The following is a 13,973-nucleotide window of genomic DNA, read 5'->3' as shown; positions in this document are numbered from 1 at the left end:
CAACAGAATCAAAGGCCTTCTTTAAATCAATGAACGTTAGACAGAGCGGCATCTTGAACTCCCGAGATACCTCAATGAGCTTGGTTATTGTGTGGATATGGTCGATGGTACTGAATCCTTTTCGGAATCCAGCTTGTTCACATGGTTGTCCTTCATCTAGTGTTCTGCTAATCCTATTCAGGATGACTCGAGTGAATAGTTTGTAGATGACAGACAATAGGCAGATTGGGCGATAGTTGCCAATGTCGTGGATGTCTCCTTTCTTGTATAGTAGTACAGTCTTGCTGGTTTTCCATTGGGATGGAACCTTGCATTCAGACAGGTAGCGTGTGAAGAGTCGAGCTAATGTATTGATGAGTACTGATGGTAAGTTCTTCAGGTGTTCAGGTCTGATCTTGTCATTTATTCAATATGAATGATAAAATTATTAAAGAGCCATTCTGAATCAGTATATATATATATATTTTCTTTTTGAGTCACACCCAGCAATGCACAGGGGTTATTCCTGGCTCTGCACTCAGGAATTACCCATGGCAGTGCTCAGGGGACTATATGGGATGCTGGAATCAAACCCAGGGCCAGCTGTGTACAAGGCAAACACCCTACCCACTGTGCTATCGCTCCAACACCATCAGCATAATTTTTTTTTTTTTTTGGTTTTTTGGGTCACACCCGGCGATGCACAGGAGTTACTCCTGGTTCATGCACTCAGGAATCACTCCTGGCGGTGCTCAGGGGACCATATGGGATGCTGGGAATCGAACCTGGATCGGCAGCGTACAAGGCAACCACCCTACCTGCTGTGCTATCGCTCCAACCCCATAAGCATAAAATTTTACATATGAAAATTATCCTTTTTGTTTCTTGTCACAACAGTTTTTAATAATACTCGGGTTTTAGCAAAATACATAAAAAGCATATTTTGTCATTTTAATTCAGCTTGAGAATATTGTTCTCAGAAAACCTGCATGAATTAAGGAGTATCACAACTTGGATAATTTTATTTGCCAGTAACGTGATTATTTCTATTTTCATTCTGTGATTAATTTTAATTGAAGACTTTGACTTTAAAAAAAAGGTTTATTTAAAGTAAAAGCTTGAATTTTTTTTCTTAAAAATCTTCTAGAACTATTTTTAATGCACGAGAAGGTTTTTAAATGTAGGGAAATCAAATTCATTTACTGCCGTTCCCATAGTGGTAGAAACAGCCCAAGTGTCTTCCTGTTCTGAGTTGCATAAACATGATGCTGACTGGTGCTGTCAGGGCTGTGTCACTGTTGGGAGGTTCAAGGGATATAGATAAGGGCGAGGGATCTGACTCAGCAGTAGTGTTTGTCTCACATGCATGAGGCTCTAGGTTTGATACCCAGTACCGCCAAAAAAAAAAAAAAATCTGACATTTAATAAAACCTCTATCAAATCTATTATCAACTTCGTATAAAAATTCAAAGATTCTCACCATTTTGGCATGAATTCTTTTTTACAGTATTTAACTCCCATTTTAATATTGTTCTGGATGCTAATCAGGATGGTTAAGAAAGAGAAGCAAGGGACTGGAGCAATAGCATAGCAGGTAGGGCATTTGCCTTGCACATGGCTGACCCGGGTTTGATTCCCAGCATCCCATATGGTCCCCTGAGCACCACCAGGGGTAATTCCTGAGTGCAGAGCCAGGAGTAACCCCTGTGCATTGCCGGGTGTGACCCAAAAAGAAAAAAAAAAGAAGAAGAAGAAAGGGAAGCAAAACTCATGCCGTTGAAATGGAAGAACTGAAACTCTCTAGTCATGTCTAATAGTCTGTTAAGAAATCTTAATACAAAGAAACAGCAAGGTTATAGGATGCAAGCTTAAAGTAAATAATTGTATTTCTATATACTAGCAATGTACTTTTCAAAACAGTGAGAAAGCAGTTACATTTATAATGACATCAACAAAGTGCTTAAGAATTTAGCAAATGAAGTGTTAAACGTACCCTAAAACTTGAAAATACCATTTATGGAACTAAAGACACAAATAAAAGGATCAACAACCCATGTTTGTGGATTGGGAGACAACATTGTTCCATGTATCACTGCAAATTGATCTACATATTCAATACAATCTCTTTCAGAATCCCAACTGGCTTTTTTGCAGAAATAAAAGCTGTATCTAAGAAGCAGCATACTTTACAAGACTCTACCACTTGTAATGCAAGGGATCTCTCTCTCTCTCTCTCAGACACACACACACACACACACACACACACACACACACCCCTACCTTGAAAAAGAAAATGCTGAATGGTACCTGTATTTCAGTTTTAGCACTTACTGCAAAGATGTCGTTGATGTGGTATTGGCAAAAGTACTGATATAAACCCCAACAGAGTAAATTTGAGTCCAGAAAGAAGCCCATACATATTTATGGTCAATTAATTTACTGTAAAAATACCAAAAGAGCTCAATTGTCAAAGAATGGCCTTTTTTAACAGATGATATTGGGACAACTGGATATCCAAATGCAAAAGAATAAAGTTGGACCCCGATCTTACACCATACACAAAACTTAACTCGAAAGGACCAAAAACTTCAATGTAAGAGCTCAGATTATAAAATCTTCAAAGAAAACATAAGTATAAATTTTTATAGCCTTGGGTAAATTGATGGTTTCCTGCAAATGAAACCTAAATCACAACCAGATATTTTAATTGTATAAATAGGATTTCAACAATAATTAAGATTTTTTTTGCCTCAAAAAATACATGATTAAAAGTGTAAAGAAAGGCCTAGACTGTAGTTAATAAAGAAAAAAGTTTTAAAAAATGAATGGGGTAAAATGTTTACAAATTGAGGGCTAGAGAAATAGTTCAAGAGGGCAAGGCCCCTCTGATCCGGGTTCAATTCCTACCACCCAGTATGGGCTGGAGCGATAGCATAGCGGGTAGGGCGTTTGCCTTACAAGCGGCCAACATGGCCGACCCGAGTTCGATTCCTCCGCCCCTCTCGGAGAGCCCAGCAAGCTACCGAGAGTATTCGATATGCCAGACACAGTAACAACAAAGTCTCCAATGGAGACGTTACTGGGCCCGCTCGAGCAAATCGACGATCAACGGGAGGGCCTTTACCTTTACCTTTACCAATATGGCCCCCCAATCCTTGCCAGGACTGGGCTCTAATACAGATCAACGAATAAGCACTGAGCATTCACTGGGTGTGGCCACCACCCAAACCCCAAAATGCATATGCATCTCTACACATGTATACAAGACTTTAGTATCTAGAATGTTGAACTTTTATAGTTTAATAAAAGATAGTACGTGTATTTCAGTTTTAGCACTTACAAAGATGTTCTGATGTGGTATTGGCAAGTGGTCAGTGTAATTGTGTACCAAAACCACAATGAACTGCCACTCCACACTACTAGAGCTATAACCAAAATAATATCAAATGTTAGCAAAGATGTGGAAACATAGAAACTAATACATTGTAGGAATATAAAACAGAATAACTTTATTAAGAAAACACTTGCACTTCTTCCAATGTTTTAAGCATACTTGCTGTAGAACCCAAGTTTGTTTACTCCTGCAATTATCTTTGAAAGTGTATTCACAAAAAAAAAAAGTTGTGCAAATGTTCATAGCAGCATTATTTTGAATAGCTAAAAAAGCAGAAAAAAACCAAATGTCCATCAGTTGCTGAATGTATAGGCTAAATAAATGTCATGTATCTATAAGCAGAAAATCATTCGGTCATAAAAAGGATAAAGTAGACTGACACACGCTACAACTTGATCATACTTTGAAAACATTTTAAGTGAAAGAAGCCAGACATGAAGGGACACATAGTGTATGAATGCGTTTATAGGAAATGTTTAGATTTATAGAGATTGAGAACAAATTATTGATTGCCATGGGCCAAGAAATGACTGCAAAGAGCTTGGTTTTCTTTTTGGAGTGATGAGATTGCTCTGGACTTAGTTCCACTACCCTTTTCATAAAGCAAAAATACCACATTTTTTAAGGGACTCTATGTGGAATAATCTATATGTTTATATCTTATAAATTATATTTTTATTGGGAACGTATAGTTTATATTATGTATTTTCTTAGCGAGGAATTGGTCTCAGACACTGACAGAATGTAAGGCTCGCCGAGTAATCTAGGTGTTCCTAAGTAGGGTCTGACTCTTAGGTGGAAAAAGGAGCAATGAATGCCCGAGATCTTTGAAGGTGAGTTTTTATATGGTTGAAAGCTGACAAAATAAATAAAGCAATGGAAACAAAGAGGTGAATTCAAACTTTCTGTAGCTTCTGGTGGCTAAAATAGAATACCAAATACAGTTAGGTTTTCTTTACTTCTAAGTTAAGCCCAATAGTAGTTTCTTAAGTCGGGGAAAGCATGAAGAAATAAATGAAATCACATCTGTACATTTAAATTAAAACTGTTCAATGTTCCTTTGAATATTTTAGGATAGTTAATTTTTAACTTTTTGTTAAATATTTAACTTTGTGCACGGAAGAGCAACTTTGGCTCTTCTAATATGACCATCGATGCATTCTATCCTAAGATTACCCATCCCATGTGCTTGCACAAGCCCCACCATCTGCACTAGTGTCAAGTAGAACATTCATGAACTTAATTTTGCTTGCTTAAGAAAGGACCTGAACATTCACAAAACCATCGGTAAACACAGTAAAAAAAAAAAAAAGAAGTCGCATTCTTAAAGAAGTCGCATTCTTTAAGTCAGACAAAAGCACGTCCATCGTCATCCCATGTAAAAAGCGTTTTTGCATTTCCAGACAGAGCTGACGCTTGGGAGGGTTGGGGCATGAGGGAACGTGCCGTTTCTGACACTCTTTTTTCCTGGGAAACGCCTGCAGTTGGCGAGTCAGCATCGGGCAAGGCCTCGCGGAGCCTCGCACAGCACATCCCCGGGCCTGGCGGCATCGAAGGCGTCAAGGGGGCCGCCTCCGGGGTCGTGGGCGAGTTGGCCCGGGCCCGACTGGCCCTGGACGAGAGGGGCCAGAAACTGAGTGACCTGGAGGAGAGGACTGCGGCCATGCTGTCCAGTGCAGACTCCTTCTCGAAACACGCGCACGAGGTAAGCCTGGCCAAGAGGTGAGCAAAGAGAGCCAAAGTCTTTGTTAAGTCCCACTAGGGGCGGGTGCGAGTGTTTCTCCTCCTTCAGCTCCACTAGAAGAACATGGAGAGTGTTTGCTCATGCATGAATGTTCAGTCTGGGGGGAAAAAATGCAAAGAATTGCAAATAAACTCAACTGCCAGGTGTCTCACGAAACAGATTTCTGCGAGAATTGGAATTGGAAAGCAAAACAAATAGGGGGAAATGATTCAAGTGACCTATGACTTAGGTATTTCTGATTTATTTCTGATAAATGAGTTTTAGTAATAGTAGTATGCGCTGTGAAATAGCCCTCTTTCTGCATAGGTACGTAGGAGTAATTCACATTTAACTGGATGTCCTGTGAAGTACTTTTTTTTTTTTTGGAATCACTGTGAGGTAGTTACAAAGCTTTCATGATTGAGTTTCAGTCTTACAATGATCGAGCACTCATCCCTCCACCGGTGTGCATTTCCCACCGCCAGTGTCCCCAGTGCCCCTCCGGCCACCCTTACCCAACCCCACCCCACTGCCTTTATGGTAGGCACTTTCCTTTTCACTCTCCTATGGAGTATTTTAAAACATTTTTTTTTCTTTCATTGTGCAAAAGACGAGAGGGAGAGGTTAAAGTGCTTGCCTTGCACATGACCCAGGTTCAATTCCTGACATGATTTGAATCCCCTGAGTACAGCTGGGTGTGGCCTCTGACCCCCACCAAATGTAATAATGATTGTGAAAATAGATATCTGCCATGAGACTCTCTACCATTTAATAAAATCTTAGGCAAACAATTCAAAAAAATTATTTTTCAAAAATCACGTAGGAGCCAGAGAGAGAGTGTAGCAGTAAAATGCTTCCCTTGTCCACAGCCAATGTGGATTTATTTGATCTCCAGCATCCTATATGGTCCCCGAGCACTGCCAGAAGTGATTCCTGAGTGCAGAGCCAGGAGTTATCCCTGAGAATTATGGGGTGTGAATCCCCCCACACACACAAAAAAAAACTCAGCACCTAAGTAAAATTAAGTATGAAAGTTTTGAGTTTTTAGAGTTGAATTTCTACACTTGACTTTTCATGTACTCTTTGCATAATTGTAAGCTTCTGATTTTTGCCACTAGAGGGAGCCATCATAGGAATATTGTTCTGTGTCTTTGTGTTACTGAGATTTCACAGTTTGGAAGGAACCTGCTGACCTCTTGAGTATTTTTTTTTGTAAACAAAAGCAGAACTTTGTAACTACTTCCTCGGGAATACAATAGCAGAGATAATTTCCCTTAAGTTCCCCAGGATCTACTATCAAGTTTTACTGAAGAGGAAAATGAGTTACCTCTCTTGATTCTTTAAGTAGATCAAAGTAACAAAAATTGGTACACACTTACATTCTAATGTTAAGTCTGTCTGTATACCAGTTAGGTGTCGTTTTGCCAAAAATTAATCTTGATGAATTAGAAAATTATTGTGATGGGACTTAAATATATAAAAAAAAAAAAAACAGTGACTGAAGTGAGAATCCAGCAAGTAGGTCACTTATCTTGCTTACAGCTGCCCCTGGTTTAATCTCTACTACCACAGAGAGCCCCTCAACCCCTGTCAGGAGCAATCACTGAGCGCCACTGGGTATGTCTCCCCCCACCACCATAAAGAGAAGAGAAATATAAAGTATAATCAGAATACAAATAATAAAGCGCTACAGATACAAAGTAGGACTTCCAGACTGGCCATAAATAAGCCTGGTTGATTATCATGTCTAAAATACTGAATTTGATACTTTTCAGGAGAATTCCCATTCTTAGTTTTAACACACATCTGCCCCTGCTTGAGAACATTTTGGGTTTGTTGCCTTACCTGAAGAAACCAATATAAGGTTATTTTCTATTCCAATATCCACTCTATTATTAATACCTGTAATTTAAATGTTCCTGTTCAAGAATGTTGAAACTTCACATGTGTGAAAAAAAAATAGTCTTGGAAGAAGTTTGTCTCGAACTACCCAGAGATTCAGAGACCTTTTGGAAGTACTTGCACAAGACCACCGTTGGCCTCAGATATAAGCCTTCACTCTAGATCAGGATTTTTTTTTTCCTTTTGCTAACTGTCCTTTGTACACAAGAATGATTTCTAAAACCTCTAATTGCTTGAGTCAATTTTAGCTGTGTAAGCACTAAAATGTTTGGTGAAGATCCCAATCTGAAACCCATAGCTCTTCCTTTATGTCAGATGTCATTCTTGAACCACACAAGAAAATGTAAGACATGTCCATTGAGGAAGTGAGGACCTTTTGTTAGGCTCCAAGTCCCTGTTACTTCGGATAGCTCCTCCAAAGCCTCCTTCCCTTCATTTATAAAACGGATGAATAATACCTAACCCAGAGGGTTTGGGGTTATGTGACAAGGGCCTAGTGGAATCCTGAAGGAAAGTGTCATACTTACAGCCAAACTCAGAATAAGTGCTTAGCGAACTGAATGACTGTTAAAAAAAAAGTGGAACCTTGGAGACAGGTCTTAATAGTTATGGTTCCCTCCCCTATATATATGAGATAGTTATGAGGGTTTGTCATCCCCCCTCTATATGTATTCTGCTTTTATTGAAGATTGACTTGTAGTAAGTAATATACAGAGAGTTTCTGATTGATAACGATGTTTTAGACAAGAAACTATGTTTAGTTTAGATACTATGTTTAGAGAAGAAACCAGTTAAACCTTGTCCCTGGCATTTACAAACACATTTTTCATATTCTCTCTCTTTAGATGATGTTGAAATACAAGGATAAGAAGTGGTACCAGTTCTGACAACCAGAAGTCCAACGAAGTTCCACTTCAGTCAGAGGGGAAAAATGTTTTTCCTTGTTTATCTCAATTTAGGAAAGTTCACATTAAACGATGTTCCCCACTGGATACTGTTCTTTCCTAGCACAATCATGCACTGTTTTACCTCAGTCGTGTGGCTTTCACTGAGGGGTGTTCACACATGCAAACTGGAAGCGTCCATGGCGTGTACCTGCTCTGAGTGACAGTTTGGGAACTACAGCAGGTTACACGTTCCAGAACAAGCAACCACGGGTGAGGTGGAAGAGACCTGGCAGGGACGATTCCTGGATCATTCCTGTATTAAGCTTTCATATGCCAAAAGATTCCGTGCTGTTGTATCTGCCATCAGTGTTTGACCTCTTTGAGGGAGAGGCAATAAGTCTGCGGTCCCGAAGCTGAAATAGTCATGTTTGTGTCTTGGGATTTCCCTCCCTTAAACTGACTGGTCATCAAGTATCATTAGTGAAAAAAAGAAAACAAACTGATTGTTACCATACCTTTAGATAGATTAAGCTGAATGGTGGGCTTTCAATTATAAAAACATACACATAGTTGATTTGTGTATGGGCTACTCTTGGATTCTTGTTGTTGTATACTTGTGTTTAGTCCATATTTTGTCAAAAGCAAAATCAAGGCGAAACATCACTTTTCATTGCGAAGAAAAGTGTAGAACATGACTGAACTGCTCTTCATTCTGGAAGTTTCCATGTAGTGGCAATACAGTGTGGAAAGTGAAAAAAAAAAAAAGAAAAAACCCTCCATTGTGGTGAGGCGAATTCTTCCATGTCCCTTGTCCTTCTCATTAATTCAGCTAACGGTGGACTTTACCCAAAAAAGTTGCTGGTAAAATTTGTAGAAATGTGGAAATTGGCTGTTTTTAATTTTGCTTGAATTTTTATAAAATGTTTAACCAATTGTACCTTTGCATTATTTAATTAAAGTTGCTAAAAAACCGTTTCATTATTTCAGTAAAATGCTCAGCTCCCTTTTTAAAATGTCCTTTATTCGCTAACAGTTCCAGTACACTCAGGTGATGAGCCAATTAAATCTTAGTGTACAGGCTGTTGCATGGGAAATGACAAGCATCTGTTGTCAATCATTATCTACTTACAAGTCTAGTTGATGACCTACACAATATTTTCTGTAGAAATATACCGCACATGTCCTTTCAAGGTGTTTTACAAAGCCAAAAGGAAAGGAAATAAGTGCATTCTTTTGGTAACTAAATTACTTCTGTATTGGAAGATAGTGCATACGTGACCATCAGTGGAGAATGAACATTTGATTCCTAGAATAGCATTGCAGAAAGAAGAGATCCGTTGGTAAATACCGAAGGAACCAATCTCCTAATACAGGCTCCTCTGAAATTATCGACCTTAAAGCAACAAAAGAAGAGCAAAACAGAAGCATTATGATGATAATGGAATTGAAATATTTTCTTCTGTAGAAACGAAACAGTTTTATTCGTCATTAAGGGATCATCTGCGCAAATTGATGGCAGAATGGTTGTTTTTCTATCCCGTATGCTCATTCGCAGCGTCTATAGGACACCTCATGCATCCATCTTTTCCTCTTTTTGTTAATAATGCTTTGTGTTTACATTTTATGATGTGCACTACAGAACATGAAAGTTTACATTCAAATTGCTTTAAATATCAATGGGTAGGGATTACGTGTATGTGATATAGATAATTGATTAAGCCAAAAGAAATATTTTTTAAATGTGATTCATTTCAAAAGTTTCTGAATTTGACGGCATTTTTGAATGGCATTTTTCTGTTTAGTTGGTATCAGCTGTATGATGAATATTCAGCAGTTTACAAGTTGCTTAGTTTGTATTGCATATTACCTAATAAATCCATTGGTTATGATATGTCACAGAAAGTATTAGGTCCTTGTAAAAGATACAGTTTTGTGAATGTCATCAGTAATTTCAGCAGTTAGGGATTTAAAGTTGAAAAGCACTTAGTAAAGTAATATACTGGTTGATTACCGATTCATGTGAAAGGACATATTAACTCCAGTTATTTAATTTACTGTTATTTTATGTTAATTGTATATTGACTTCATTTTTACTGTTGTATATAAAATAAACTAACCTTGTAATTATTTTCAAATAGAGAAGCAGATACCTTTAACAGAGATGGATTTTATAAGAAAGTCTTGAATCAATATTTTGAGTTATTTTATTTCATTTTTTAAATTAATCTACAAAGTATGCACAAACTAGGAACTCGTGTAGAACTAGAAAGCTTGAAGTATTTTTAAGATAGGAACTAAGCTTCCAGAATAATACTTGATTCAGTCTGTAGATAAGAGACAGTCTGCAGTAATAACTAACCCAGGGAGTTTACTGTCATTTGAGAGATAGCATTTCTATTTTTTTTTCTTTTGAAACACAAATAATAGTCACCAGCAAACCAGATTTCAGGAAAAGAAACAAAAAAAAATGTCAAAAATAGAAATACTAGAAAATGAAAGATTTTATTTTGCTTGCTCCATATCCTCACATATTTTGTCACATTTGTCATTGGCACTAAAATTGATTAGCAGTTTGTCAATTGGAAATGATTTCCCTGTATAGGACACATAATCCCGTTTTTTTTTTCTTAAAACTAAAATCCATTATATTTGGTTAGAAAATTATTTGAATTCACTATTCTGACAAATTCTGTACATTCTACTTACTAGAAGTTTTGCATTATCTTAACCCCCTTGGTTTGCATTTCACTTATACATTGTGTCTCCAAAAAAAGTTATAGTTTAACTGAGCTATTACTAACTTTCATTTTTTTGTCCATGTGGAAAAAAAATGCTGCTACTTGTCTATGTTGTTACATGTAGTGTATTGCGATTAAGTATAGTATTTTAAAGTTAATGAGTTAAGCATTTCTTTTGCTTAGAACTTCTTAATTGTAGGTTTCTCTGAAGTTATTTCACGTAGATATATGAGTGATTTAGACAAGTCTGAAAGTGTTACTTTTTAGATGATAGGGGGTGGTGACACAGTTGAGGAGTGGAAAAATGCAAGGAAGGCCACCATGGTGTTCGAAGTTTTGCCCTGAGTTCTCTATTCAGTATATGTTTGCTTAAGGCATTCCTCATGTGACATTAGAAAAGCTATTATCCAAAGGTAAATTTTTTGTGGCAAATGTTTATTTTACATCTTTTGGGATTTTGTTTATTTGTTTTTGCAAAATAAAGAGCACTGAACTTTAAACTTGAATTTTTTCTGCACTTTTTTAGGGAAAGAAAACTTTTTATTGTCATTTAATCCACACTTTCAGTTTGAATCAAGTGATACATATGTATAAAACATACCAAAACCATGAAGATGCTGCTAGCTGTACCTATCAATTAAACTGATCATAAGTTTCAAAACCTTTAATAGGGTTTTATATCGTTTTCAAGGATTCAAAAACAAGAGTAAGCTTATTTGCTCTGTGTTTCAGTGTTTTAGGTCTTGAATCATTGCAACACTTTCAGATTTGTTTTAAGATCATACAGTAACATGTTATATTTATACATACTGCTAGAGAAGATACTTTTAGTTTTAAAATGGAATTTTTATAAATGTATTATTTAATTTTAAAAATGGTGAACTTGTTAAGTTTAAGTCAAAGTACTTAAAAAGTATGTATATTATCCATACAAAAAGTTATGTTCTACGCTTATAATAAGAAATACTGGTATCTCATATCGAGATACAATTAGTTAAAAAATATCATACATCATCCAAAAGTCTTCACATGTGACAGGAGGGTTATCATTCCTATGGTTTTCAAGAACCCTTTATTGAGCATTTTCCAATACGAATTTAATTTGGGGACATGCCCATAACACTCATTACAGGAGCTTTCTCAATAGCCGCAGCTCGCTGTTGGATGCCTACCTTAACTATTGTTTTAAAATATACATATATATATTTAAAATAGTTTTCCAGGTATTTTCTTCTACGTTTTTTAAAAATAAATTTCCAAAAATAAAAACAGAGTTTATGTATTTTTGTCAACGAAGGTTTTTATTTTGTAGTTTATAGAATTTGTTCCTTCTCAGTTTGATACTTGATCAATATTCCTAGACTTTTTAATCTGTATTTGCTTTGGAAAACAGCAGTCCTCTCTCCTAAGTGTCCTCCCTCTTTTCTTTTTTCCTTTCTAGGGTATTTGTTCTCTTGGAATGAAATTTATGCCCATAGATTATTTCATTTCCTTTGAAATTGTGGAGATACTGTTTACAGCTCTCATTAAGTGCAGTTTTCATCACTCTGCTCAATTTCTTATAAAGTGCTTTGGAGATTTAATGATCTTAATCCTGCCACAGAAGTTTTCAAGGCTCTGTGGAGAGAAATTAACTGTTGCACCAGCAACAAGATTTCAAGGAAAAACCAGCTTAGCTTTCTCTGCATAATTAATTGGTTTTAATAAGTTCCCAATTGCCAGAATTATACTGTTGCTTTTTTTCTTTTTCACTCACCATCTTAGTTTTAAATCATTCGGCAGACTTAATTTACAAATTGAGTACAGTAGTCCAGGGCTACAAGTAAGTGCTCTTTTTATTTTCCTCTTTAAATCAGAAAAATCACGTCCGTTTTGCCAGTAGTTTTGAATGAGGCTCTTAATTTAAATAATTCATAGTGTATGAGATGTAAATAAACCAGTATTAATTTATGGTGGGTTGTTTGACTCAGGCATTTAAATGGATAATAGGCTAATGACAATGGAATCCTATTTAGGAGTTTCATTTAAACTTTGACATGACAGCGTGTTTAGTTTTTAAACTTTGCTTCAACTTAAAGGCAATGTAAGGCATTGAAAACATTCAACATATCAATAGCAATGCAAAGAGGGGTAAATCATGTTTTAACGTTTTTTCATTATTTTTTTTTGTAAATATGTGGTACTGTGATAATTTAGATGTGACCTCTGCTTAACATGGTAGTTAGAATCAGAAAAACATTTTGCTTTCTAATTATACAATTGGTTCATTGTAAATGCATCACCGGATACAATATGAAAAAGCAAGATTAAGTTTTTCTACCATTGTCCACTTCAGGGCAAGCATGCTTGGTATAGAGATCTAGCTTGTGTATACCTTGAACTGTAGATGTAGGTAGTTTTCAGTTGCTGCACTTTAGTTTTTTGAAGACTTGCTCAGTCCAGTAACTATCTCAATGGTAATTGCTGGAATATGCATTTTAAATATGGTTTAAAAAAACATTTCTGTGTACTGTTTCATTTAAAACAAAAACAGAACAAAAAAAAGCACTATTGCAAACACAAGATGTGTTGAACTTTGTAGCTATTTTGCATTCCTGTACTTTACAAACTGTCATCAGAGCAAAAGGTTTAAAATTAAGTAATGAAATATTTTTGTAAATAAATACCTCTAAGCTGGTATTTTCAAAATGTATTCTAAATTAATGTTTCTGGAAAAAATGTTCATATATATGTATATGAATGTCTCTTTATGCTGAAGGGCTCTGATTGGGCAAAATAAAATACTCTAATCTCTCCTGAAACTAAACAAGCCCTTTTTTCTGGAAAATTTGTTTTTTTAACTTTTCCTCAGAATTGTGAAATTCACCCATTAGCTTAACCTAAGAAAATAGTAGACCAACCTTATTTCTGCATTTGCAAAGGGAAAGTCGATTTCAATTTTATCAGGTAATTCAAGTGTAGCAGATGGTGTGTAGCAGGTCTTTTAGATAAGAGGCTATCACGTCATATTGGGGTTACAATAGAAAGTGAGTGTCGAGGTACTGAGCGTTCACTGCAGTCAGTCTTTCACCATCACTGAGTTTGAGTATCCCTGGGCATTTCTAACAGCCTCCAGATAGAACAGGCTTCTTGCTTTACGAGGTACATTGAGTGATCAGGATGCAGTTATATATATTACCTTTTGCTAGTGAGTATCGTATTGGTATCCAACTACTTGTACCAAAAATGACCATCACATTGATGTATGTAAGATAACATACAAGAGACCAAACAGCAAGTTCATTTTTGATTGTTTCCATTGTGTTTCAGAATAAAGACTGGGAATGGGAACTCAGTAAACTGAAGGTGTA

At 36.4% G+C, this 13,973-nt stretch overlaps 1 protein-coding gene across 6 annotated transcripts in view; it reads left to right on the top strand.

Moving 5' to 3' along the window:
• STXBP5 (syntaxin binding protein 5) overlaps positions 1–13,432 on the top strand; it is a 180,483-nt gene extending 167,051 nt beyond the window's left edge. For all 6 annotated transcript variants that reach the window (XM_056126390.1, XM_056126389.1, XM_056126394.1 and 3 more), the window contains 2 exons: positions 4,858–5,078; positions 7,844–13,432. In XM_056126390.1, coding sequence (XP_055982365.1) covers positions 4,858–5,078; positions 7,844–7,885 — 263 coding nt within the window. In that variant the 3' untranslated portion in view covers positions 7,886–13,432. The remainder of the gene's footprint in view (positions 1–4,857; positions 5,079–7,843) is intronic.
• The last annotated feature ends 541 nt before the right edge of the window (positions 13,433–13,973 follow it).

This window comes from Sorex fumeus, unplaced genomic scaffold (genome assembly GCF_029834395.1).
Source record: "Sorex fumeus unplaced genomic scaffold, SorFum_2.1 ptg000061l, whole genome shotgun sequence".
Taxonomy (NCBI): domain Eukaryota; kingdom Metazoa; phylum Chordata; class Mammalia; order Eulipotyphla; family Soricidae; genus Sorex; species Sorex fumeus.
This window is presented reverse-complemented; position numbering and strand designations above follow the sequence as displayed.